Raw genomic sequence first — 26,777 nt, 5'->3', positions numbered from 1 at the left:
CCGGATTTAGATGATGATACTATATTTGGCACTATATTTGTGGATCGCATGCATGCACTGAGAATAAGGGGTTAAGTGAAAACACAGACATCCACAGACTATCTCTCCTCTCTCTACAAGCTGCCAGAATGCATGTTCAGTCCTTGCCAGTGTGATGAACACACCCACGGTCTCTTTTCAGAAGCAGCACGGTGCATGACGCACCCTCCTTCTTTCCAAAAATAAAACCGTCTATAAATGTTCTGCGCAAATACAACCAGGCCTTTTCTTGCACCATGCTACCTAGCGGGTGTTACCATTCATTTCAGTTGGCGTCATCATTCAACACCTCGGTACAAACGTGCTTCCAATGGGTGGCCCATTACATATCATTACGATCACTGGTCAAATGTACATATCCAGAGCGACAAACAGTAGTGGACAGTATCAGTGTTACTTTCAGGAAAACGATTGCAGTAACACCAACAATGTACCGGTGAAAAACCACTAGATCCAAGGAAATCCAAAGAAAGAAAGAGAAAAAAGGTGATCGGGTGAGCCATGTTGTAGTCTGAAGAGCTGAGTCTTCAGACTGCATCAGAAGATGGGCAGGGTTTATGCTATCATGAACTGCTGTGGGAAGCCCATTCCTCCCCTGGGGTGTGAGGGGTAGAGCAGTCAGGAGAAGAGGCTGAGGACAGAACATGTCTGGCAGGTGTACAGGGTCTGATGATGTTTATAATGGAGATAAAGATAAAATGGAACTTTCCATTTACCTGCCCAATAAGCTGGCACCATGGTTTTAATTATATGGAAGCTGATATAGGTAGCAAGCAGAGATGAAGAGATGAAAATGGCTGAGCCTGGGGAGGTTGTAGGTCAGACGAGCAACAGAATTCTGTATAAGCTGCAGAGGTCGGCTAAGTGAGGCCAGTTGAATGTATTTGTGGCGGTTGACTCTGTGTACATGTTGGTGGTGTGGGGGGTATGGGGGGGGGGGGGGGGGGGTTGTGTGTACTGTTTATTAAATTGCATTGTAGCTATTAAGAGGTTATTATATTTTTATGCGCAGACAGAGTTCACATTTTGTTTTTGGGAGCTTTAGTTATTTATTTATATTTTGTGTTAGGGCAATTTTATTTATTTATTTATTTTTACTTTGTCCGTGTCTCCAAATGAAAATGAAATCTGTATGCCGCATGAAGCTGTAGTGGTGACAGAGAGAATGAACAGAATGTGAAAGGAAACCAAAATAAAATATTTTTGGCAGTAATGGTCTCAGTTACAGACAAATATGCTATCAGAATGATTTGGAGGATAATATATTCACATACAAATTCTAAACATAAGTTAAGGGCTTTAAATTCATTGATGCCTGATATCCAAAATGCCCCCATTCATAATCACAATGATTTGATCAATTTCAATTAAAGTAAGAAGGCCTAACTGTTAACTGTAACTGTTACTATGACAGTCATGGCAACCAATCTGTGGTGCAGTTTGTCCCTCCTCTAGCCTTATTTTTTTGAAGAAGAACTTTTCTATATTCATCTTTGTCAAAAGTTAAAAGTTAACGTTTTCATTAGCTATCTAAGCTAACGTAAGCTAGGTGAACACTGATGATTGCTTTAGCTAACATTGATACAAATAATATTGATACCTTTTCAGTCTTGGTTAGGGCAGAGGACATGTTTTTTTTAAGAAATGATGCATAACATTGGCTAAATTTGACCAATTCTGAAAAACGTTTTTTTAAATGTATTTATTTATTTATTTTAATTTTTTTTTTTTTTTTGGGGGCGGGGGGGGGGGGTCTAAATTCATTGTATGGGAAACACTGAATGCAGATGACAGGTGAGCAGTGGCTGAGTAGACCCCTCTTTACACATAAATCAAAGAAGAATAAAAAGCTTGACAAAGAATCAATTTCTTGTTGTAAATATCCATCCATCCATCCATCCATTATCTATACCCTCTTATTCCTGGCCAGGGTCAAGGGAGGTGCTGCAGCCTATCCCATATATTGCGCGAGAGGCAGGAATACACCCTGGACAGTTTGCCAGTCCATCGCAGGGCACACACATCATTCACTCACACACTCACACCCAGGGGCAATTCAGACTCCCCAATTAACCTAAACTGCATGTCTTTGAACTGTGGGAGGAAACCGAAGTACCTAGAGGAAACCCATGCAGACACGAGGAAAACTTTGTCGTAAACATATTTATGTCTTCTGTTTTATATTGGGAGGACAGGTGGCATGCCCCACACCTATACAGTACAGAGAGTTTGTCACTTTTCAGGGTTTCCTACAGAAATAACCACAATGACCACAGACTCTCAGCCCTTAATAACATGAACTTATGAACCTTCTGACCTCATGTAAACAGACATAATTCACAAAAAAACTTCATACACCCACACACTAAAGCCCCAAACTTTTTCCTTCTCATTCTTTTTTCTGCCGATTACATCATCCCCAATGCTCCAGTACCACTATCAATAATTCTCCCAATTGGAAATTTAGCTACATCTGCCAATGACAACATCTCATCTTGAAACTAGTCAATTACAGTTAATACCAGGCAAATAATATCAGTACTTTTAATGGCAGCCCTCAATTCTGCAAGTTTTTATGACTTATATACAGTGCCTTGTATGCATGAGTAATAAGTAATTTTTGTATGTCAAAAACGTGTTTTTGCTGAGATAAAATAAAATTGCAAATCAGACCGAGTCACAGCTGAGTCACCTGTGCCTTTCCACCAGGTACACTGCAGCTGGAAAGCATGCGCTCCTCTCATTCACCCCTGAGCGAGTCAGTCATTTGTCTTTTCCATTCAGTTACAAATAAATATAACTGTTCCATTTCATGAAACTAAAAGCTACCATTTTGAGTAAAAAATCAAAGAATGTTGATTGAATCCAAGAGATGACTTCACCCAGTGCATTACACACAGCTTGTGCAAGCTGTCTGCTTGGGGGTGGGAGAAAGTCCAAGCAGTGTCCGGTGTTACTCTCCCTTTGGCTTCACGTTCTCTGTACATGTCGTGTTTGTGAATGTTTGTTGTAAATATGAGTGCCGTATTTACGGTTCATTTCAACTGCCAGAAACACTTTAAAATTCATGTGACAAAATCCCGCTCCTGATCAAAATGCAAAGCAAAAGTGGGAGAACGCAGTCGCATTATGCAGGGTACCATGAGACGATGGCAAAGATAAACGCTGAAGGTGGGACAGAACAAACGTGTCCAGTGACCCTAGCGAGGCTCATTTTGTATTAGTCTTCATTACATTCTGCGCGGTCTATGGATTTATGGGTTTTAAATAAATGTGTCCTTCGGAGCATGAGCTCAGCGGTGCACAGGCTCAGCGCTGGCGCTTTCAGGCTTCCTAGGGGGCCCAATCTGAAAGCCTCCCGCAGAATATGCACGCCACTCTCACTCCGCCTCCATTCAGCTGTCAAGCACGAGCCGGCCTGCCAGCGGGGTGAACTGGCGGTCTTTTATCTCCAGACGATGGCGGCTCGGGGGTATCGCCACGTGGCTTTTCTATCGGAGCCCTTCCGGTCTAGACGCATTGTTTGCCGCGACGGTCCCCTTACCGTGAGACGTGTCGGATTTCGTTGCATTACCGCACAAGGCACGAGATCGTGTTCTGGCTAGACCCGTGCCTGTTGTATTGCAGGAATGCAGAAACCATAAGCACGGACAGAGTGTGCTTAACTCAGAAAAGACCTGCTGGTATTTTAGAATCGGTTTCCTGCCTTCATGTTTAAAAACAGAGAGCTCACCTTCAAACATGAGGAAGTATAACAAGTGTCATAGAGAAATAACTTACAAAATGATCCATTTTTTATGACAATACTTTTTTCTTGTGCAATAAGCAGCTTTGTTTAACTTTAATTATTGTATTGTATACCTATCAAGAATGCTTCTGTTTTCTTTCTAGAAGGCTCCTTGCCTTAGCACAATCCTTCCAATTAATCGTTTTGTTTCTTGGTTTTGTTTTGTTTTTTGCAAAACATCTGCAACGGTTCTGAGGACTGTATGAATTAGTCTCTTTGATGGTTGATTGTTGTTGTTTTTCAAAGTCCCACTGACTAGAGGTGAATGCACTGATGATACTTGACTTTCTTCTACAAATGTATGACAGATAACTTCAAACTCAAACAACTTGGATGAAGGTTCCTTCTTAGAACTTGAAGTTATCTGTCAGTTCAGCATATTTGTAGAAAAAAGTCAAGTATCAGTGCATTCACCTCTAGTCAGTGGGACTTTGAAAAACAACAACAAGCCACCATCAAAGAGACTAATTCATGCAGTCCTCATAACCGTTGCAGATGTTTTGCAAAAAACAAATCAAAACCAAGAAACAAAACATAAGTCAGTACTTATGATTGGCATTCTGATGCCCTAATTGCTGGTGCATTACAGTACCCTTCAGTCACAGTAAAGATCCAGCATCGAAAGCCAAAACAGCATCTCATTTTTTTGTGAAACCCGATGTCGCATCACGTTATTTGCCAAGTGGACAGACTTACCCAGGGTGACCGAGATAGCAGTTCCACAAACCGTCTCCTATTTTACAGCCAAATCTCTCATGTAGCTACTTGTGTCAACTGTGCCACTCAAAGGTACAATGGCCTCATGACAATGGCTCTCAATGGCCCTGCTCCTCAAGCACCTCCACAATGCTGCGTGTGCCTCCTCCAGACCTTATTCATGCCTGCAGTCAAAAAAGGAGCTCTCGCAGGCCACAGTTTGCTCGGTTACAGTAACCTTTCTATTCCCACTGTTGCTCAAGTGAAACGGTTTTGATCTATACAAACAAAAAGCATCGCCTGGAAATGATTTTTAGAGGCCAATTACCACCAAATGTGTTAAAATGGTCCTCACTCAATAGTGCAAATGCATTTCCCACCCTACCCCCATCGACCAGTGTACCTCTTTCACAGCATTTCATAGGATTTTCAGCCCGTAAAATCCAGCTGTCTACAGATAGAATTATATGAACTAGGTCTCAGCACAGTAACCATGCACAAATCAGCAGTCTTCTCTTTCCTATGGTTTACAGCTGCCTAATTCAAAATCACCAAAAAAAAAAAAAATAACTTAATAAGACATTCATTTTTTGTCCATTTGTCAATGAGTGGGCCAACACAGTTGTCGACCCAAAATGTAGATTAACAAAACAAAAATGCTCTACATTGAAGAGGTCACTTGGTGTTTCAGTTAAGGATGAATCAAACTTCCTTTGCTAGGGGTTGCCTCAGTGAGGATGTTTACTAATTCTTGCTTACTTTCTGAGGCATAGCTGAATTTCAACATATAAATGATCCAGATCTACCATCAGAATGCTGAAAAACCCATGGAATAAAATCTTAAAGTACAATAAAATGTATTTATTTGAGGTTTAAGTGCGCTACCATGCATGTACTTAGTTATATTTCAGGTCACTCTTCATAAAAGCATCTCCTAAATATAATGTCATCAAAGCTGTCCTTGAAAATTTTGAATTCTCCAAATATTCTCTGCTAGTGAAGTACAATAAAGCTGTAATTGAATTAGAGTTGAAACAAAGATGAAAATTGGATTCAAACCCCCCATATTACCATAGCACCATAACCAGCCAGGCCTAATGGTGGTCACATACATGTAGCTTCAAGTAGTTGTTAGTTAGCAAGCTATCATAAACACTGCCCACCAAACCCATAGCATACTCAGTTCAATATTGAACTATACCTTTTTTTGTTTAATTTTGTGTAGGAAGCAATAAAGCGCAAAGAGACTGACAGATTTAATCAGCGTAACCATGTTTTACAGGCTGACGAGCAAAAAAAAAATTCTTCAGCAGGCTTCAACCAATACAAGAGTCTGCACTTGTTCTCCTGATGCAGGGTGCCCTGAGTCTAATCCTATTTCTCAATAGTTTACAGAATCCTGTGTCTCCACTCACTGAAGAAAAGAGTAATCTTATTCCACTTTAAAATCCCTTCAGAACTATACATTTCTTCACAGAAAAAAAACAAGCGAAGATGACTCCATTCCATCACAGTCTATTTAAAGAATCCAGTGGTAAAAAGTCAAGGTTTTACTTGAGAACATGGCATGGCAAAAAAAAGAATCTGGGATGTGCCCATATCCCTCTACTTCCCCCACCCCGCCTGACTTACCCGTGATGCATTTTCACTCTAGTGAATTAATAACAAGCACTCCTATCACTGAACTGTGTGTATATTTGGCCATTTAACAGCAGCGTGAGGGGGGGAAAAAATCCCATTTCCCAGTCATTATCTCTTCCCTTGCGTTTGATATCTGCCTGAGGAGGACTGACACAAGATTACTAGCTCCGGAGTACATTAACCTGAAAAAGGAGGCAATAACTACCGCGTTCCTCACCAGGCAGGGCTTTCACCTTGTGAAGCGAGAGGACGACTGGGACGCGCACAGAACTCACCTTGGCGCATTAGCGGCCCTCTGGAAGTGACTCGTTTCTCTCTCGCCCTCCCTAAAAGCCTTTGTGCATCCACACTTTAAAGGAATGTGGACAGCTGCAATATCAACAGCGTTTTAGCTGTAATGGAAATGCTAAAAATAACAACTGCAGCATCAAGAAAACAATAGATTTTCTGCCGCAAAACCTGCAATCAGGATGATTGTTGAGCTGCAGTGTATTACTGGAACGATGAGGTGTAGCCTATCTAGTATAATAAAAAATAAAACAATGCATTTGCAGTAAAAAATTATTTAAACTGAGATTAATACAATTGGGAGCCATTCTCAGAATCTGATATTCTAAAGTGACAGATTATCATCACTTATGACTGAAATCAATGTTTGGTCACTGATCTCAGAATCAAATCTGCATTCAAAAAGCCAATTACTGTCCCTTCTTTATATATTATAAGGCAACACGTAACTGAGATCGCTTTTAAGATCTTGTGCCGTTTTACTTGGCAATTACCTAAAGATGAAGGGATGGAACACAAAGAACCCTTATTCCTGGAGAACACACTAAAGGGTTATCACACGTCTCCATGGAAACAGGTGCGGGAGTTTGGATTGGACCCAGGCAATGTCAGCATGAAAGTCAATTTTCTGGAATGACTCCTCACGCAAGGGCTGCCACAGTCTTAAAATGTAAAAAAGGCAAAGGATAACATGTTATTTCCCACAGGGAAAAACACAGGGTTTGCCAAGACTCACTCTGATCAAGCCCTTCAAGGAGAGCACTTGGAGTGAGTGGAAGGGAGCCAGTCCGGCCAGCCCTTGGTCACATGGAGGAAAGCCATTGTGTCATCACAGAGTCCCCTACAACTGTGTGATGAGGGAAAGGCTAAAAGCATGTCAGTAAAGGATAAACCATGGCTTCCCAAACTAGTGGGAATTTCGGACTGTAAAAATAAAAATAATAATAATAATAATAATAATAATAATAATAATAATTAAAAATACAATTTTCTGTTAGATTATTTTAGACTTTAAAATTTATACGAATTTAAATACATTTTATCTGCATTACATGTCCTTCATATATCTGTATTTATTATTAAGTAATTATACAGCAGTACATGTCATAAACAAATCAGCCATATTTCATTTAATTACTATTTAGAAATGCATCTATTTACAAGTGCATTGCACAGAATAAAGCAGTCAAAATTAACCATTTTATTGGGGGGGGGGGGGGGTGATTTCAGGAAATAAAATATCCAGGAACCCCTGTGCTAAAGGGATGCTAAAGACAGGAAAGCCATTCTGCGACTTGACCTATTCCTGCCCAGTGCATGATGGGATTGGAGATGGATCTACTACCCACATTTCCAAGCAACTGCTGGCTTGCAAGGTCCTACATTTATGAGAAAACATCATGCATGAATAAAAGCAGCACAGGATATATACAATCATATAATTTATGAATGCTTGTAAAAATTTTAGTGTAAACGCTAGATAGACAAACACTATTTATTCTCTGATGGGGATAAAAATCCAGGTTTATGAACAGTAGAGATGATCAGCAGCCACCCACATTTAAAATAATGACGCACATAAATGTTAAAGTAGAGTTTAGCAACAGAGTAGTGTACTCAATTCTCTGCATCCAGAAAAAATGGCTGCAGCACTGGGTCCCTTCATTCCAAATGACACACAGGAACGTTTTGCATTTTTATATATCATATTCCTACAGGATTTCTGCTCCTTTTGGTGGCTGCCCAACTCTTTTCTGAAGCCCCCATCCCCCGCAGTGCACACATTTCTCCCCTATCTGAATGTTTGTGTGAGGAACAAAAAATTGAAATGCATGAAAGGTAATAAAAAAGATATATCTTACTGAACACACAGACAGACGCACACATGCACCTACACAAACAGATATGCATATGTCTCTCTGTTTGTGCGTGTGTGTGTGCTGTGTACACATTTAAATTTAATTTAAATTAAATAGCTTCTTCAAAGCCATCCATTCCATTGTGTTCAGTTTAATCCCTGTGTTTTGTTGGCTATCCTTGGCTAGGTTGAAGGCCACATTTTAACCCACATGGGTTTAACGCCTCCAGGAGACTCCCTGTGGAACACAGGCATCCACACAGTTCAGAGCACCTCTCTGTGCCTGGACTGCGATGTTAATTGTGAGCAGTACGCTCTGACATTGCATGCAGAGAAAGCGGAAATGGTGAGCGGGGAGCAGGCTGTTTTCAGAGGAAAATCTGGGTAATGATAAAATGCACCCTAATAATTTAAGTAAACAACGAAGAGGAAGACAAAAATTATTTAAGCAAAGAAAAAAAAACACTTTCTTACATTACAAAAGTAGTCAAGCTTCTCAGAATAGTCTTTTAAATTTCAGTGTGTGAACAGCTACGATGTCAAGGATGACGACGCTATATTTAGTAATGCGTTGACAGAAAAATAAAAACGCAGACAAACACAGAGCCAGCTGCAGGCAGGTTCCACGCAGTCCTTTAGGGCCACAACCATCCGTCAGGTTTGAAATGTTTATTTATTTTCAGACATTTTAATTGTGCAGTATTCACAGCGTGTGAATAGCTTTTTCAGTGCTATTGTTCTTACACCGGCTCCCCAGTCTGTGATTGCTGCCGCCAACACCCCCCCCTCCCCCACACACACACACCCTCCACCCCCAAGGTATGGAACACCATTTAGCCATGTTTTCCCTGCTGGCCAAAGGGCCACATCCACATATAATGTAATAACTCACAATGTAATAACTTAATTTTTACTAACCAAATGGACATTAGTACGCAGTCCAACTACGTTACAGAATGTAGCTCCACTGGTATGGCTGGTATTCTGGAAACCGGTATGTCTGGTTAATTCAGATCATACTCAGGTACCCCAGTGGTACCCAAACTGCCCCTCCCCATAAGATGGCATTCTGTCCCCGGGTCATTATCTCCACCAGGCGAGAGCCTGGTTTGCATGTGGTTGCATGTGTGCGTGTGTGTCCACAGCTAATCTCTCATACTACTGGGGCGATCAGCCTAATACTTGTTGTGCATGCTGACAGCAGGCCAAGGACCTTGAATATTTTGCAAATCGGTCAACGACAAGTATTTTATTTGAATTAATTTCCATCATTGTCCATTGAAATACATTGAGTTCTAACTCCTCACTCCTCCTGACCGGCTGGTAGGGGCCGCAAGTTATCAACAACTGCTTCCGTTTGGAATGAAAGACCAGCGATGTAAAATGTCAATTTCAACGTTAAAATGCCAACAAAATAATCCGCCAACTAACGGGGTACGTTAATGTTTGAATCTGTGGCAATTATTTTGTTAGCATTTTCATGTTGAAATTGATATTTTACATCGCTGGTCTTTTGAAAAAAAAAGATTTGAAAAAAAGTGCCACACTATAACGTTAATGGTAGCTCTGTCTAACGTATCGTGGCTGATATGAATGAAATTAGCTGACATGTCACCACCTTTAGCGTTACTTCACTGAATCCGCATTTTTGGGATTTTCAGTGGCACATGGTAAAAACTTGTAATATTGTATTTGTCTGGTTGCATTGATTGTGTAGCCTCTATTGTTGCATCAGCAAAGCTAACACGCCTGGCAGAGATCTGCACTCTACTGGGCGCACTCTTCTAGTTACCACTGTGATGCCAACTGGGCACACAGGCAGAAGCACGACTCGGCTCCTCCAGAGACCCGCTGGGTCGCGTCACCGCAGGCTTCTGTTTGGAAAGCTGACAGAGGTCCACACAGCCCCCATGGAGGGGAACAACAGCTCCTGTCCTGCACAGACAGACAGACGGTTGCAGTGCCGGGGGGGTGGGGGGGTGTGTGCACAGAAGCGCAGCCACAGGGTGTGTGATTAGACACGCGCACAGCACGAGCCGCGGAGGCGTGAGCCGAGAGAATGCCGAGGAGTCTTGCGGGACTATTTTTACACGCACGCATTTGACTAATGAGTCATTGCGTAACTACTTTTTTCTTCAGTAAGCTGCCTGCCAGCATCCCTGTAGAGAAATGTTTCAGAAAGAAAGAGAGCGCTAAAACGATCGGTCCGGCCTCCCCTCTGGGGCCAAAAGGGGCGGCTCAGCCAACCCATTCCAGGTTTGCCAATGCATGCACGCGGTCCAAGAGAGCGCAATTGCGAGCGCAGTTCACAATGAACTACAATCCCCAGAGCTGCCAACCGCCGAAATGGGAAAGAAAAAAGCCAGAGATAAACCTGCTTCACACCCGACATTAGACGCTGACCTTCCCCTAACTGAGTGGTAACCAACCCTGTTCCTGGAGATCTACCATCCTGTAGGTTTTCATGTCAACCCTAATTAGGCACACCAGATTCTACTAATTAGCAGCAGAACAAAATCTCTAGCTGTTGAATGAGGTGTACTTTGTTAGGTTAGAGTGAAAACATACAGGATCTCCAGGAACAGGGTTGGTTAGCACTGCCTTAATTGAACCGATCCCCAGCAGCTTCACCCCATGGATGAATGTAAACTCCAGGATGTCTCCTATCTCTGGCTAACTTCCCGACCCATCTCGTCCCATCCCGCCCCGCCCCCGGACCTCGTAACTGATGGTGAGCTCTTCCAGATGCAACTACTGGCGGAATGCCAAATTGCTCTTTTGTTTGTATACCTCTGCGGGGGGCGGGTGGGGTTGGGGAGAGAGAGAGGTGCGCCTTACGTTAAATATTCATAACCGTGCACTGCTCTGCCTCGCTGCCGTGGGACACGCGGAGAGAACGCGTTTGTCTCCGAGCTCTCGTGAGGGGCCCTGCAAAACAGAAACGCAGCATGAGGTCTTACACCTTTGATGGACTCCAATCCGCCGTCTCTCTCGTATGCCCAAGAGAGCCGAGTCTCGCTTTGGCTGCCAATAACAAGCGCTGAAAAGAGACGAGAATGACAAAATGATCCGAGAGACGGCAAATTGCGATTTCTGATGGAATCTCAAACTTTCCGCTTTCTCCCGCCACTCGCAAAAATAACGCTCATTCCTATTCTGAGAAACGGGGAGCTCCTCTTTACCCTCGAATCCCCGCTCGGGCCTTAGCCCTTATCAGGAGAACAAGGAAGCGAGCTTGCTGAGCTGGTAAAAATCATACTGCAGCTAAATAAGCCTGAGGCCGCAGCAACGTCCTGGAATACAAAACACCGGCTGCCAAACTGCAGGCGGCGCCGGCTGCTGCAAGCCGGAGGCACAGTGGCCGGGTAGGGTGAAAGTGCACCCGCCACATGGCACTCTTCCATTATGACATCACAATGTGCCTGGCACATGCCACTCTTCCATTATGACATCACGTTATGGCTGGCACATGCCACTCTTCCATTATGACATCACTTTTTGCCTGGCCACATGCCACACTTCCATTATGACATCACATTATGGCTGGCACAGGCCACACTTCTATTATGACATCACACATTGTCCGGCACATGCCACTCTTCCCTTATGACATCACACCATGCTCTGTGCACCCAGCGGCAACAAAGTGCTTGCACAGACCTGCTGCCTACCTGACAGCACAGTGCCACCTGTTTTCCTTCCATTCTTTTAAGAAAATCAGGCCGACTCACATCAGGTGCCCCCACCCCCTCACCAGAGTTTCATCTGCAGTTCAGTTATTTTTGTAATAACGCAGTTGAATGAACCTAATGATTGAGAACTGAATGAAGTACAGAAAATTCTGTGCTGATAAAATACCCCAGCGGCAGAAGAGGGACCAATTAGAGAGTTTCAGGAATGACAAGCCGTTCACTTGCTTTCATTCATAGTTTTATTTCATTTATTTGTTTGACTTCAAAGGTCTCTCATCTGAATGGCACACATTTAGGGAGATCACTTCTAACAGACAAAAAGTACACTTTGAGCAAGCTCCCCTAACAGGGTAAGGAAGTCGATAGGGCACTAAATGGGAATGCCTTTCAAATGAATCTGCAGGACAGTGCATGATCAACCACAGGGTTGCCCAGGGAGGGAGAGTTCCATTCAGCAGGACTGTCTTTTTCTCATTGTGTAGCAGTGACTCCTCCAGTAAATGGGAAGCTGGCAGTCGACCTGAACCAACTTTGCAGTGGCCGCAAAACTCAGCTAGGTGCCTAACAAAAGGAGGCTTTGAAGGTGTTTTGTTCACACGCTCCTGAATTTACAGAGGACTTTGCAATAAGTAAGACTAAGAATTTTGTACAGCAAAAACGGTCGTAAAAAAGGTAAAGCAGTGTTAAAGAAAAAATAGACTTACTAACCGGCCATTTTTGGTAGGATTTAGATTGTAATCCAGTGTATGTTTCTATGGGTATAATTTGCATAACATGTTGGTGTGACACCTTTCAAGATTAAGCATGAAAATGTATCAGCAAAAATAATTCAAGCACTTCACTGTACATCTGTCAGCAACGTTGTACTGAATTTGAGAAGTTTAAATGCTTTTCAAAGAGAGCAGTAACCCTGAGTAGCGCACCATTTAAAATCAGGCTGCCACAGGGCATTTCACACTGTAAATCAGTGAAAAAAAAAGGTTTTACCCAATGCAGGAAAAAACTGAAAAAATATTCTCTGACCCCTTCAAAGGCAATCAAGATTAATCCCTGTGAAATAGGGGGATAAGTAGAAGAACAGGACGAATAGCACAAATACAAAAAAAAACAGGAAAAGGCCAGCACTTTCTAAAGAAACCAGGTAATTTTATTAGAAATGGTCAAGGCATTTTCAAGAATGATGCTTATGCATGATTAAGTACTGTTTAGTTGGAGGGGACATAGTCATTTTGTACAACAGGTCCTTCCATGTTTTAAAACAGTATGAACTGACTTTTAAGCACTTAGGCCTGGAGAAATCTCCACTCAAGGAAAGCTTTAAGACCCATGTTTCCAATGTCAATTTTTGTAAATGTTTTTTAGTAATACTTTACTTTGTGAAGAAGAAATATATATCGTGAATGAAAATGCCAGGTAATAAATTGCCATTGTTTCTACCACAAAGCAAATACATTTTGAATATTTTCCCCATAATCTTAAAAAATGTTTCTGTTTTTTGTGAGAAGAGCAATGCATTTTTGCAAAAATACAGACTCTTTCATATGCATACACACAAACACACATGCAGTCTCACAAATACATGCACACGCACAACTCATCTGACATCTCACAGTCCCATACAACATATTGTCATATAATCAATCTCTCTCTCTCTCTCTCTCTCTCTCACACACACACACACACGCACACAATCCTGTCCTTGTAATGTAATCAGTGATTATGAGTTGATTTTTTCCACAGCTGCTTGGATTGGTGCTGTGCGGCCATGCCTCTGTCCATTTCCTGCCTACACATTTAACAATAAACAATGCCCATATCCTTCAGTAATTGGCTAGTTCAGAAGGCCACGGAAACTCTCGATATAATGGCCTCCATACTGTCGCCATGTTGAAGCTATGGTGCCTGGAGAGGGAGACTGAGCTGGTATAGGGGATGACAAAAGGATTCAAAGGGGAGACTTTTTGCCCTTCCACGGGAGCCAGATCTTCACACATGAAAATGCCTCCAAATAGTGGAAATTAAGAAATAAGGAATAATGTACAATCCACAAGATATTTTTAATTCAGTTGATGAAAAATGCACCGGCAGGAGGTTGGTGATCTATTTGTAATGTCTAAAATTTGAGTTGAATAGCTTTCGTCAGACCTGACTACCAGAAAAGCAGGCTTCAGCTCCCACTTTGCTTACACCAGAATATACTTCAAAAGATTCTTAAAGGGAACGCCCACCGCTTTCTCCAGCTGCCCACTGGAAGAAGGGAAGGGAAGAAAATGTATGCATATGAACTACGTGGATGTCTACATACGAGTTAATGTGAAAAGCAACACTGAAATATTCATTTCCAATTCTCCCATTAACCTTTCACATTGTTTTCCACTATTTGACACACGTGCATCTTCGAGTTTGATCAGACATGCGGAAGTAGGACATGTCCTTATTTTCTTAACAGTGAAAACATGGATGGATAAATTGAATTATTCCGGGAGCTGCATTATTCCACTGTAAATATCAAGTATCAAATATTCAATATGCATGTGTGGAAGTGTGGCGCTAATAAAATACAGATAATACACAAAACATGCATACAGGTAGGCGAGGATGGGAGACTGTAGCAGGTAAAATGGAACGACGGGAGTCTTCACTTGCTAGAAAACAATCGAACATCGGTGATTACCCAAAACTAAGACTTGATCACGCTAACAGTTGAGCTATATGGAACAGAGCTGACTAGTTCAACGTGGACTAGATAATTGCACTAAACAGTAAACATGACGACATATTTGAAAAAATATTTTTTTAAATAAAACGTGCAGGTGAAAATGTATTGGTAAGTCTTCATATTCTTACATTCTAATTAGACAAGACAGCCCGTTTGTTAGATCGCAATGGAGTTCGGTTAGCTTGAGGCGCTGTGTATTCATGAATTTGTCAGTCTAGGAAAAGTACAGATTACAGTGATTAGCAAATAACTATTTTCAGTATAATGCGGCTCAGGACAAACTTTTCAAGAAAAGCGCAATTTATTAAGAAAATATGTACATTGCCTTTGTTCAGGAAAAAATAATAAACTGAAAAGAGTCAACAGGACAGGAGAACACAATTTTCCGCATTGCTTCTGCAAACGGTGCTTGCAACTAATAGAATCCACACTTACGCACGTAGGTCCCAATGACCTTTGGAAACATGTCTCCGTGTCAACGTACGACAAATAGGCTACCGTTACGCGATAATTATGTGGGGGAAAATGCATCCTCCTTTTTCGTGATCGCTGACCATCTACTTTTTGGAAGGAGTAGCCTACAGCGTTTAGAAGGTATGCTATAGCAGAACAGCGAAGGCATGCAGTCGTTCCTGAGGGATATCTGGCTTTTTTTAACAACCGTATTGCCTACCATTTATTTCAGATCTGAGCGCCGTTAAGTATTAAACACCGCAGCTCATCTGTTAAATCATAAGAGAAAGAGTTGTGGCAACTTAACAATACAGATGTGTAACGTAACGCGTGCTCCTGGCTTCTGTGTCAAAAGACGCGGTTACCTTGAATTATGGGGCGATTGACAATAGTGATGCTGTAGTAGTCAGTTTGAAATTCAAGTTTTAAAGGTCTTGAACATACTGCTTCCTTCAATGAGAATAAACGAAATCAAACGCCACAAATGTATTATCTATTAAAATAAAAACATGGAGTACTTCATTAAGTAAAATCAAAAAAGACAATTCAACATAGATATTACACGTTTTCTGGATGTTTTTTCGTAAACCTGGCAGTATGAAGTACGTAAACTCATGAAATGCATGTAACATCAAACAAAGCATTTAAGTTAGAAATAATAATAGTAAGCGCAGCACTACCTGTTCTTGCTGTTGAGCCGTTTTTGTTGGTGCATTTTGCTCCTTTGCTGTAGTCATGGTCACCTACAGCTCACAGACCACCGTTTCTCACCACAAAAAATCAGGTGCTTTACCAAACAGACTGGAGCCAGTCTAGTAATAGACCTTCAATTTCAGTCGGAAACGGCACTGAAATAAGCGCGAGAGAGAAATAAAGGGGGAGGACGTAAAAGCCTAATAAAAAATACGAGTCTTAACAGTGAACACGTAGATGAAGGGATTGATGCTCTGCCTCTGAATTGGAGAGGAAACGAGCGCGACCGTGATAGAGAGAGAGAGAGAGAGAGAGAGAGAGAGAGAGACGCTGTAATCGTCACCACTACTGTGATAACTGCCTGGCAACCATTACTGGGAAACTGCTATGGGAGACGGCCACCCGCACCCACCATCTTTTAAAGACCCCCCCCCCCCCCACACACACACACACACACACACACACACACACATACAAGAAATCAAAACTGCAAAATTCAACAGGAATTCCTCGCTGTTGCTTTTTTGGCAGCGGGGCCAAGAGTTCATTAGGAATCATCAGGTTGTCTTGCCTTGCCAGCCTCAAGAAAAGAAGAAAAAACCTCAATGTTGCAATCATGAGGAGAACCGGGCAGTCCGTTGTCAATTGCAATGTTTTTTTTTTTTGCTTTTTTTCAGGGTTCTACTTTGATTGCTGCATGGTGGAAATCACTGAGAAGCTTTCAGCCTGTGCCTCAAGATGACAGGTTTATTGACATTTCTTATCGGAAGGTGGGTAAGAGTTTAAAGGTAGCCAAATGCAATATGTAGAATTTCATATTTAAAGCTATTATGCAATAGTACATGCTCTCTGAAGGTTATATACCATTTATTGCTTGTTTACAATGTGTCTGGGAAGCTGTAGATGGGGGTAGTTAAACTATGAAAATGTTAAAGGCATACTATGCATGATTTTTTCCTAGAAAATATAATAATAAAATAACCAGGCTAAGGCATATCAATAATGCACTGGCAATTTCTGTATGTCCACACTTTCACAGAATTTGTAAACCTTTACCTGTATTTGTTATTCTAAAATGTGTTCGGGACATTTCTGGGTGTGGCACTCTTTTCTGTGTGGGTAGGGGTGGGAGTGGCCACAGAGCCTGTGGTTTGAGATCAAATTTGTGGTTTTCTGATAGCTAGCTAGCTTCTGAAATGACCAAGATATAGCGAAGCAAAAAGACAAAGCCGAAAGGGCTCGTTCAATGAAGAGTTAACCTAGGAATTGCTTTTCATCGGTGGTGTCAGCTGAAGTTCACCAATGGGATGAAAAGCGATGTGGAGTTGCCTGTTTTCTGTTGGACCTGGAAGTAACATTACCTCTGGCTATCCAGCTAGGTTTTGTGACTGGAATGTCCAGTTTTCAAATTGTTTGTCAGTGACTCGGTTGGGAACTTGGGGGTAAGTGGGCAGGGTTGAGGACGGAGGAGGAGACTTCTTTGGTTGTAAACAGGACCACAGCAAGGCTAAAACATGCTGCATAGTATGCCTTTAATACAATATTTGCATTTACCACATCATGCAACATTACAGTTACTAAAATGTTTGTACTAGCTCAGATGGAATTAAGACTTTCCAGAAAGAATGCATTAGTCTGGGGCCGTCTGGGTAGTGTAGAGGTATAAGCACTCGCCTACGACCGCAGAGACTCGGGTTCAATCCCCGGCAACGGTATTTCTGGCTTGATCAGACGTTCCTATGAGCACAATTGGCAGTGTTCGCGGGTGGGAAGCCGGTGAGGGTATGAGTCCTGATCATTGCATTAGCGACTCCTACTGGTTGGTCGGGGCGCCTGTTCAGCAGGGAGGGGATCTGGGGGAGATAGCACGCGTTACGCTCTCCCAGGGAAAGTCCTCGCTGTCAGGTGAAAAGAAGCGTCTGGCGACTCCACATGTATCAGAGGAGACATGTGGTAGTCTACATCCTCCCCAGACCAACAGAGGATAGCGCATCGACCGGGACCGTGATTCACATGGGAAACTGGTATAACAACTACAATTGGGGAGAAACTGGGAAATGGCAAAAAAAAAGGAATGCATTGGTCTTGCATACCTATAGAGCGTATGCATTGACGTCACTTTCCCACCGGAATTCGCCCCCTCAGTCGGGACTGAGTGGCAAAACATGCTGCGACATGGCTGTCTTTACCCAAAAATCCAACATACCTGACACAAAATGACAACCACAAATCCACGTTTCGGTGCCTGGATTCGAGTCGTTTCTGCGAATTGCAGCGATCCATTTGCTTCTCTTTTCATTAGATTTCGGCAGTCTGTAAAAAGATAGCTCCAATTTCTTGTTCAATCTATTTGTACAGTCAATTGCACAACAGCTCTTTCCCATTTTAGATGGTGTTTTTTGTGTTCTCGCGGCATTCAAGCTGAACGCTAACGCTGCCACTCAGTAGTCTTTCTGCCACTCAGTGGGTGTAACCATAGTGACTTCCACTTACTGTGACGTCATGTGCATACCCTCTATAGAGACAACCTGCAGAGTGGCCAGAAACACCTTTACTGTATGTCTTAATCCAATGGTCTGGTTTAAATAGGACACATTTCCATAAAGAAACTTCAAACACCGGTGCTAATCATTGCATACATTGGAAATCTTTCTATTTACACTCAGAAATGTACATGATTACATTACATTACATTTAGTAGACACTTTTATTCAAAGTGACGTACAATAAGTGCATATTATAGGAAAGGGAAAAAACTACAAAACATACTCTGAAATACTCATTATGTAACAGGTATTCATAGGCATGAACACACTAAATCCAGTTCACATAGTAAGCATAGGCTAGGTCCCAGTAGGCTAGTTCATTGAGTAATGTAAAATCAAACTAGGGGGCATGACAAAAAGGTACAACATCAAGATAACTGTACAAGTGCAGTATACGTGCTGGATGGAGGTACATGTATTATGAAAGTGGTACAAGATGTACATGTGTAACACGAAAGTGCTACAGAAACAAAGTGGAAGGATTCAAGTGATCCTAGATTGGAAGTGCCCAGCAGAGTGGTGACAGTTAGTCCAGATATAGTCTGAAGAGATGCGTCTTCAGGCCACAGCGGAAGGTGGGCAATGACTGACTGGTTGTAGAGGGACAGGGAGTTCATTCCACTACTGGGGAGCTAGGGTGGGGAAGCTCAGTGGTAGGGACAAGTGAGAACCATTCACCCGGATGGCAGGGGGTGCAAGTCACCCTGCTGCCACACAGCAGAGTGGTCAAACTTGTCTAAGATTGAATCATGTCCTGTAAGTGGCGGGGGCTGTCCTGTTGGCTGCAGTGTAGGCGAGGGTCAAGACTTTGAACCTGATCCTGGCAGCAACCAGTAGGATTGATTAAAAATCAATGCTAGAAAATAGCAGTAGACAAATAAACTATAATTCTTATTATTAATGATAATGAAGAGTGGTTAGTGACCTGTTTTGACTGGTGGTTGTACTACAGCATCGAGATGAATACTGGCATTGAATGACTGCAGGATAAACCAAGAGATTTGAAGCTGCTGCAATCAAGGTAAATCTTACAGAACCTCTGCTTTCTAACACGTTTGACAAATTCACGGCCAGTTCTGTGTAGTTTGAATAACTGACCATTTTAGAGTGGATTACCAGCCTTCTATTACATCTTACAATAACCCATTCCCCTGAGTTGCTGAAGATGCAGTATCCCAGATGGCTTTGCAAGATAAACATGGAGTCTGACTGCCAAATAAATTATCGGGGGTGAGAGGGATGGAGGGGAGGGGGAGTGGGTAGCTCATACAAGTTTAGCTCCATTAGAGGGGTTTTAGTGCACCAAGAAGTTGTGGGGAGTGTTGTCTACTGCCACTGACACACTTAAAAGACTTAAAACTTAAAAGAGGAAAACACGTCAAGTTCAAGAGGTTTCAATTTCATGTACCCGCCATAAAGAATCAGAAGCAAGAAGGGAAAATGCGAAAAATGAAATCGGAAAATGAGAAAGGGATTAAAGGGTCCACTTCCAAGATGTCTTGTGAATATCTTGGAATTCACAAGACATCTTCACAAGACATCAGGGAAGTATAGAATACTGTAAAATGAGCTACAAAAGTGTTAGAAAGAAGAAAGGGCAGATATTCAGTATGGCCAACAGAAGGTGCACATCAATTCAACAAAGACAGAGTGTATCTGTGCAAAGAGCTCATTGTGATTGTAGAAAGAAAATATTCACAAGCCAACACCTGTGCACACAAAACACAATGTGCATACAAATGAAGAAAAAATGCAAGTTTCTATGTCTTTAACAGACTTCATCAGGCAACACACCATAAAGTGACTCTACAGAGTCTTGAATTTCCTATAAAAATATAATATATTCTTTGAGTGTTAAATTAACATTGTGCACTTCCTTCCTTGCCTCTCATGTTCAACTGGCTTCAAATCTCAGCACTTAATGTCACATTTATTTTCTCCTGTGGCTCGTAAAATCTGAGGTAATTTGTTTCCGCAATACGCTCAATCAAGCCATTCTATGGAACTTTTTTTTTCTTTTCATATCAGAGCAGCTTTTTAGAAAGTAGTTACTTCTAAAATTATGTCTTCTAAATGTTAATTAATACCTAATCTATTATTCTTCCTTCCTGGGGGTCTTACACTTATTTTAATAATGCACAGTGTCCTCCAGTAATTAAGGTCAAGCCACATTTGTATAGTAAATTATTCCAGGAGCCTGATGTGGTCTGCGGTGTCTTGGTCATGTGACTTTAACACAAAGCACGAGGGAGCCGACCAATGTCCTTCAAATACCAGCCTAATTTTAGAAACACTGCCTGCCTTACTATGAGTTCTGAGAAATCTGACTTCTTCCCAAGTGCAAGGCTTTTGAATTCTCTTGTCACTGTGCATCAGCGCCACCTCTGCATGCTTGTAAATATAAATGGACTTGAACAATTGATTGTGTGTGGTAGAGAGAGAGAGAGAGAGAGAGAGAGAGAGAGAATATGTGCAGAGGTTTGGAGGTGAGGGAAGGGAGGTAAAAACAATGTTAAGTAATCCAAAATTGTAGAATGGCACCGCAAAACTCTCCCATCCATCAAAATCGCAAAGCTCATGCATATATTTATAAGCAGAGTTCATGAACCTAGTGCTGGAGACTTCAGCACATTCTCATCCTGCACATGGCCAACCCACAGTGAAAATAATTAGCTAGAAATAAATGAAGAAAAACTGGGAAAAGCTCAGCACCAAGGGACACGTATGGCATTCATCTCAGACCCAAGCCATGTTGCATATGGAAAACTGCAGTCTGGTAGTGAACTGTCCATACGAAATGTGAAAATTAGCATCTGTTTTCCATTTCACGTGCTATTATTGGTTCTGCCTCTCCAACCATGGCAGACTTGCATTTTTGATCCTTGACAGCTGTGGAAATTTTGGGAAATCTTGTTCACTCAATAGGGTGGCAATCTGATGTAATGATCGTTGATCGTCAAACTCACCTGCAAGTTTAACTAGCCTCGGTCTTTGAGGTCACTGTTGGCAGAGGTGAAGCTAATGCCCTTTAGCCTTGAGCGAGGTACTTTTGCCCTGCATTGCTTCAGTAAGTGTCCACCTGGATAAGTGGATAACACTATGGTGAAGAGAGGAGAGGAGCTTATTTGCTGGGGATGATGACAGAACTGTGGTCTGCTGCTGTGAAGCTCACTGAAATTCCTACATGGCTCAAATGCCAGGTGACTTAGCAGAGCTGGAATGTTCCATTTAGTTCTTCCATGCACCTTCAGCCAATCTGGCAAAGGGATTTTCACTTGTTTTTTTGTGCAATTCTCAGATTCGATGTGAGCTTGCACTCTATACCATGTCTACTGATATTCCTCTGAGTGAGCCAAAGGTGCTAAGGAACGTACCAAACCTCATACAGGTACAGTCAGTACTACAAGGCTTAGGGCATCTGCTTCAAACAAACATGTGGCATCAAGTCATAAAATATTCATCCCTGAGGTGCACAAAAAAGACCCCTCAGTAGCTTAGGAGTGGTTTCTTCCTCTCCATACAGTAAAAAAAACAGTTTTCACCTTGATGTAAATTAGTCAGGTGAGGATTTGTAATTCCTTTATTTTATAGAGGGGAATCTTATTAACAGTGTCGGGGAGTAGTGAACTACATGTAATTAAACTAGTAGTTTAACTACATTTTGCAGTAGCTTGCAAGTAGTTCAACTACATTCATATTTGCATAGTGATTCAAGTAGTTAAATTACTTTTTTTGTGTAGTTAACTACTGAAACTACAAACAATTTTGGACCATAAAAGGAAAGGAATGATTTTCTTTTTTTATTTTACTATTGCTTCTCTACTGTAATTGAACCCCCTTTGACCAGCCCCGCCCCCTTTTTCTTTCATCCTGACCGCTGTGAAGGCATGCCCAGGCAATGCATTCGTCAGGCAGCCACCACCACACACCTGACCTTTGTGTACTGCATGTGCAAAAGTGCGGGCGTTGCTCAGTGCTCACACAGCGACAGCGTCATCATGGATAAACCTCCCAAATCTCAGCCTGAGGAAGAATCACCATGGCCATACTTAAGTAAATACATGACGCTGACTAGCTCCACCGACAAAACCTACGTTTTTACTTGTGAGCTATGCAAGCCGAGAGTAAATACATTCTCTACTGCAAAGACGTCAAACACAAATGTAACACATATAAAGGTGAGTTTATTAACATTGACTTTGCTAGCCAATTTAGCAAAGTTCAGATAAGTTAGCCACATTGTAATGTTACAAGTGATTTAGCCTAATTCAGTGAACGTTAATGTTAGTCTAATTAAATAAAGTCTGTAGCGTTAATTCATCTGACAACGATTATGTTCTATCAAAAACAAACATGTCGCTAACCAGCTAATGTCAGGTTTGCTGACATAAATCAAACATATGATGTTAGCTGACCTAGGCTGCGTCCGAATAGTCAAAAAAAATTACGTCCTATGTCTTTTCCTAACCACTTTTACTTGACCTCGATGGAAAACGTCATGAGGTCAAGGAAAGATGTGAAGGAGAATTCATAAGGACTTAGGAAAAGACAACCGCGGTGCTAAGAGAATCCGACTGCAGTTACACTACAGTAGGCTACGTAATTATGCGACGGCGGATGTTATTGACGTGGGTCTGCCCTGGTGAAACTACAATGTTCCGAAGATGGACTAAAAGCGCATCTTAGATACTTCGCCCCGTGCCTTCTTACCGTGTTGTTTCATGCAGGCTATATAAACGTGGACAACCCAGTGAAAAATATTACTTCATTACCAAGGTTGGAATTGAAATAAAAAAGTAATATAGGCTACCAGTCACAAAAGTGAAACGAAATGGTTGTCACATTGAGAATGGTTGCTCACGCTCACCCTCCTGTCTACTCATATTTATCGACATGAATCCCAATTAGTATGATTGTATGAAAATAATTGTTAAATTGAATGCAAGATAGGCATAACATGTTAGGCCTACAAATCTACTACTGTACATCATTCTTAAGTTTCAAACATGTTGAATTAAAAACGTCATCTGGCTAAAAACGTCTCATATCTTTTTTTCTTGAAAGACAGACTTCTGTGTTATGGTTAATATCCTGATTATGATCTGATTATAAGCCTATGCATATAATAGCTTAACAAACCACCACACAACTCAGTCATGTTGATCGTTTGTTTCCGTGAACGGCCAATTGGTGCATCACTTTAAATGTTGCTCCCCAAGGAAATGTGGGACGGCATTATCTCCTTTCCTTTCATAAAGGAGGGTCCAGTGTGCCCTATGCTAAAGGAGATAAGAAAGGAAGCATTGAAGCACCTTTCCTTTTAGAGCATTTAGAGAATTCGACCAGCTCTTATCATGGCTGCCACTTAGATACTTCCGGGTCATTTCACTCAGTTAGGAACCTTCCTAAGCAAAAAAGACTATTCGGACGCAGCCCTAGTCATACTATTCTCATAATGTGTTTTTCCACCCATACAATATGGCGCAATGTATGGGACCGGTCTTTCATGATAATCACCTACTATTTGATTACAATCACCTGTGTTTGCTGACCAAGGTGTCTGCAATCAGTCCAATACTATGAATAGCTTAGCCAAAATCATTCAAATGAAGGTCTGGCTAGGCTGAGGTTGGCTTACTGTTCTTTTGCCACCTAAGGTTAATATTGTAACAGCATACAATTTTATTCAAAGTTGATCTAGTGATATAGAGGGTAATTCTATGGACCATTATAAATGCCATGCTATTCTATATTAGAAGTTACCTGGCTAAATGAGTAATCCTGCTTGGTGTAATACCCCCACCTGGACTCTAGTTTCTGGAAGGCAGGCGTCTGACTGATGGACATTGTATACAAAACCAAAGCTGACATTTCTTGCACTTTCCCATGAATAGTGGGGTATTTTATTTTTTTGGTTTATGTATGACCTGTGAACAAGTGGGCACTTTTTGAAATAAATTCAATTGAGTGGCATTTTTTGCTGGAATTTTTGTATTATATTTTGTTATAATTTTGTATCACATGTACATTGTCAATTTGATCATTTTTTTTACTAAGAAGTTCGTAAGAAGAAGTTTTCTGAGTAGCTTTAGTTAACCAAACTAGATTTCTCCCTAGGGTAGCTTTTCTGTCGTTCAACCTCTTCCAGTGTGAAGTAGTTGGTAGCTTGCAAAGCTATGCTTTCAAAGTGGCTTCCCCAACACTGCTTATTAATGAAATGTGGAATTGGGGAAATTTAAGCAATTCCAGTGTAGTAGTAAGCAAATATAAATTGTTAACCATGCCATATGGATGATAACATTTCATTATGTATTGTGTAGATCTTCAATACATGCAAACAAACCATCGGAACATATTTTGTGAAGTCACACTTATGAGTTCATCCTGACATTGTTACAACTCCTTGTTCGGACCTAGGTTCTCTCTTTACATGCATGTATATGCAGACGGCAGTTATTTAAGTATGCAGAATGGTTTAATACAATATGGTAGAATACAAATATATTCAAATGGCTTTATTACCACAGTTGTAGTCTTTCTTCACGCCACCATAGTCTTAAATGTGGCGATACTTTAATACATGAGCTACAAGCTCTTGTGCCCCATTCAGTAATCCAAGTCCTGATAATGAGTTAGAATCATTGCATTGCGTGGATATCAATGGCACCGAGAACACTTTCTTTGTCCGCCAATTATGAAACATCAGCGACTGCCTCAAGCCAGTCATAGCTGGGAATAATAAGAGTCAATTTTATGCAGTCTCCAGATGTCACAGTACAGAGCCCAGTGAGGAAGTTCACGTGACTGGGGCCTAACCTTACTACGCGCTAGAAATGATGATTATGTGAATGACAATGCAAGTTTGAATGGTTTGCCTATTGTTATTGCTGTGTCATGTCTTGTCTTGTTTTACATGTACTCACACATACTCATGTGCACATACACACAAATACAATTGTGGATTCCATTTCAATAAATTCCCACAGGTCAGCAATACCGATCCATGGGTTGTGTGCCAGGCCAATAGAAAAGCCCGTAGGCTGTAAATAAATCACATTGGGTGTTGATTGGATGGATGTGGATCAGATCCCCGCCCCCGCGTTGAAGAATGGGGCAGCCATCAAAGCGGTATCACATAATGAATGGTGCCGCAGGTTTGGAGCATCAGCGACAGTGTACGCCACACCAATCTCCAATCTCTTCTGTTGACAAATAGGGAGAGAATGACAGATGCCCTTGATGGCAGTCCTGTTAAACCATGCATCCTTTGGAGGCAACGGATTCAATGACTGACAGAAGCCGATTCAACAAATGGAGGATGCTTTCAAAATGATCAATTCTTTCTATCTAATTATTTCCACACTTGGCCAAGGCCAGTGCCAACCCGGGCTAACTTGAAAGGTGCCAGATTAATTATAGCGTTTACAGCAAATCAATATATGCACATGCATATTAGCCTTCGCGAGACAACATTTTTCATAAAATGGCATCGGTAATAATCAAGTAATGACTCGGCATTTCATTAAGACCCACAGCCCTCAGTCACAAGGACTCTCTCCAGCCAATTGATTTCATGTTCTCGCTTAAAAGAAAACAGCAGCTATGTTTACTGCAACTTTAGCAACCTCAGAGGCAAACTAATGGCTCCCTACGCCCAGCAGCCAATTATTTCAAACCTAAGGTGGACGAGTCTTTTGAAAAGCAATATCATCTACTTGAAGAGAAAGCTGCGGGTGATGGACAGCTGCTGGACAAACTCTGCCGCGAAACCCTCTTTGAATCAGCAGGGGTCACACTAATCAGGACTTTGCGCTAAAACAGCACGCTAGCTCCTCCTCTGGCTCTCGACTAAACCCGTTTAATTGAGATGCAAAGACCAGCGGTTTCAAATCCCCTTAAAATCTGTGGACGTGGAGGGCTGAGCATTCCGCCGTGACTGCCTTCATTTGGATTGCCGACACCATGGTGCCTCACTGGGCATGTTCCTTCTGCATAACAATATGAGGCTCAGAGATAAGATCAACTCAATTCACTGAAGGCAAGCAAACTACCTCTTTGGCAATAAAGATTTGCTTACTTTAAGAATTATAATATCCCTGCCACCCTCTTAACATGCGCTATTCATGTTCATGTGCTACATAACGTGCCAAACAAAGAGTATGCAAGTGTGTGTGTGTGTGTGTGTGTAGGTGGTCAGGAACAGGAGGCTTCTTCTCACTGTTACTGAGACAAAGTGGTAGTGTGGCGGTGAATGACATGTCCTGAGAGAAAATGAACTTCGAAATGGTTTTCCAAATTACATTTCACTCTCTGCTTTCAGACTGTGTCCGGGTGTCATCTGTTCCTTAAGCTGATTGTTCAACGT

General features: G+C 41.7%; 1 protein-coding gene across 5 annotated transcripts in view; it reads right to left on the bottom strand.

Moving 5' to 3' along the window:
- dpp6a (dipeptidyl-peptidase 6a) overlaps nt 1-26,777 on the bottom strand; it is a 269,988-nt gene that overhangs the window by 120,988 nt on the left and 122,223 nt on the right. Inside the window, exon 1 of one of the 5 annotated variants that reach the window (XM_035415607.1) lies at nt 15,854-16,169. The exons of the other annotated variants lie outside the window; for them this stretch is intronic. Within the exon in view, the coding sequence (XP_035271498.1) occupies nt 15,854-15,910 (57 nt within the window). The 5' untranslated portion in view covers nt 15,911-16,169. Of the gene's footprint in view, nt 1-15,853; nt 16,170-26,777 lie in introns of those variants that run through there. 5 annotated transcript variants of the gene reach the window in all.

This window comes from Anguilla anguilla, chromosome 4 (genome assembly GCF_013347855.1).
Source record: "Anguilla anguilla isolate fAngAng1 chromosome 4, fAngAng1.pri, whole genome shotgun sequence".
Lineage (NCBI taxonomy): Eukaryota > Metazoa > Chordata > Actinopteri > Anguilliformes > Anguillidae > Anguilla > Anguilla anguilla.
This window is presented reverse-complemented; position numbering and strand designations above follow the sequence as displayed.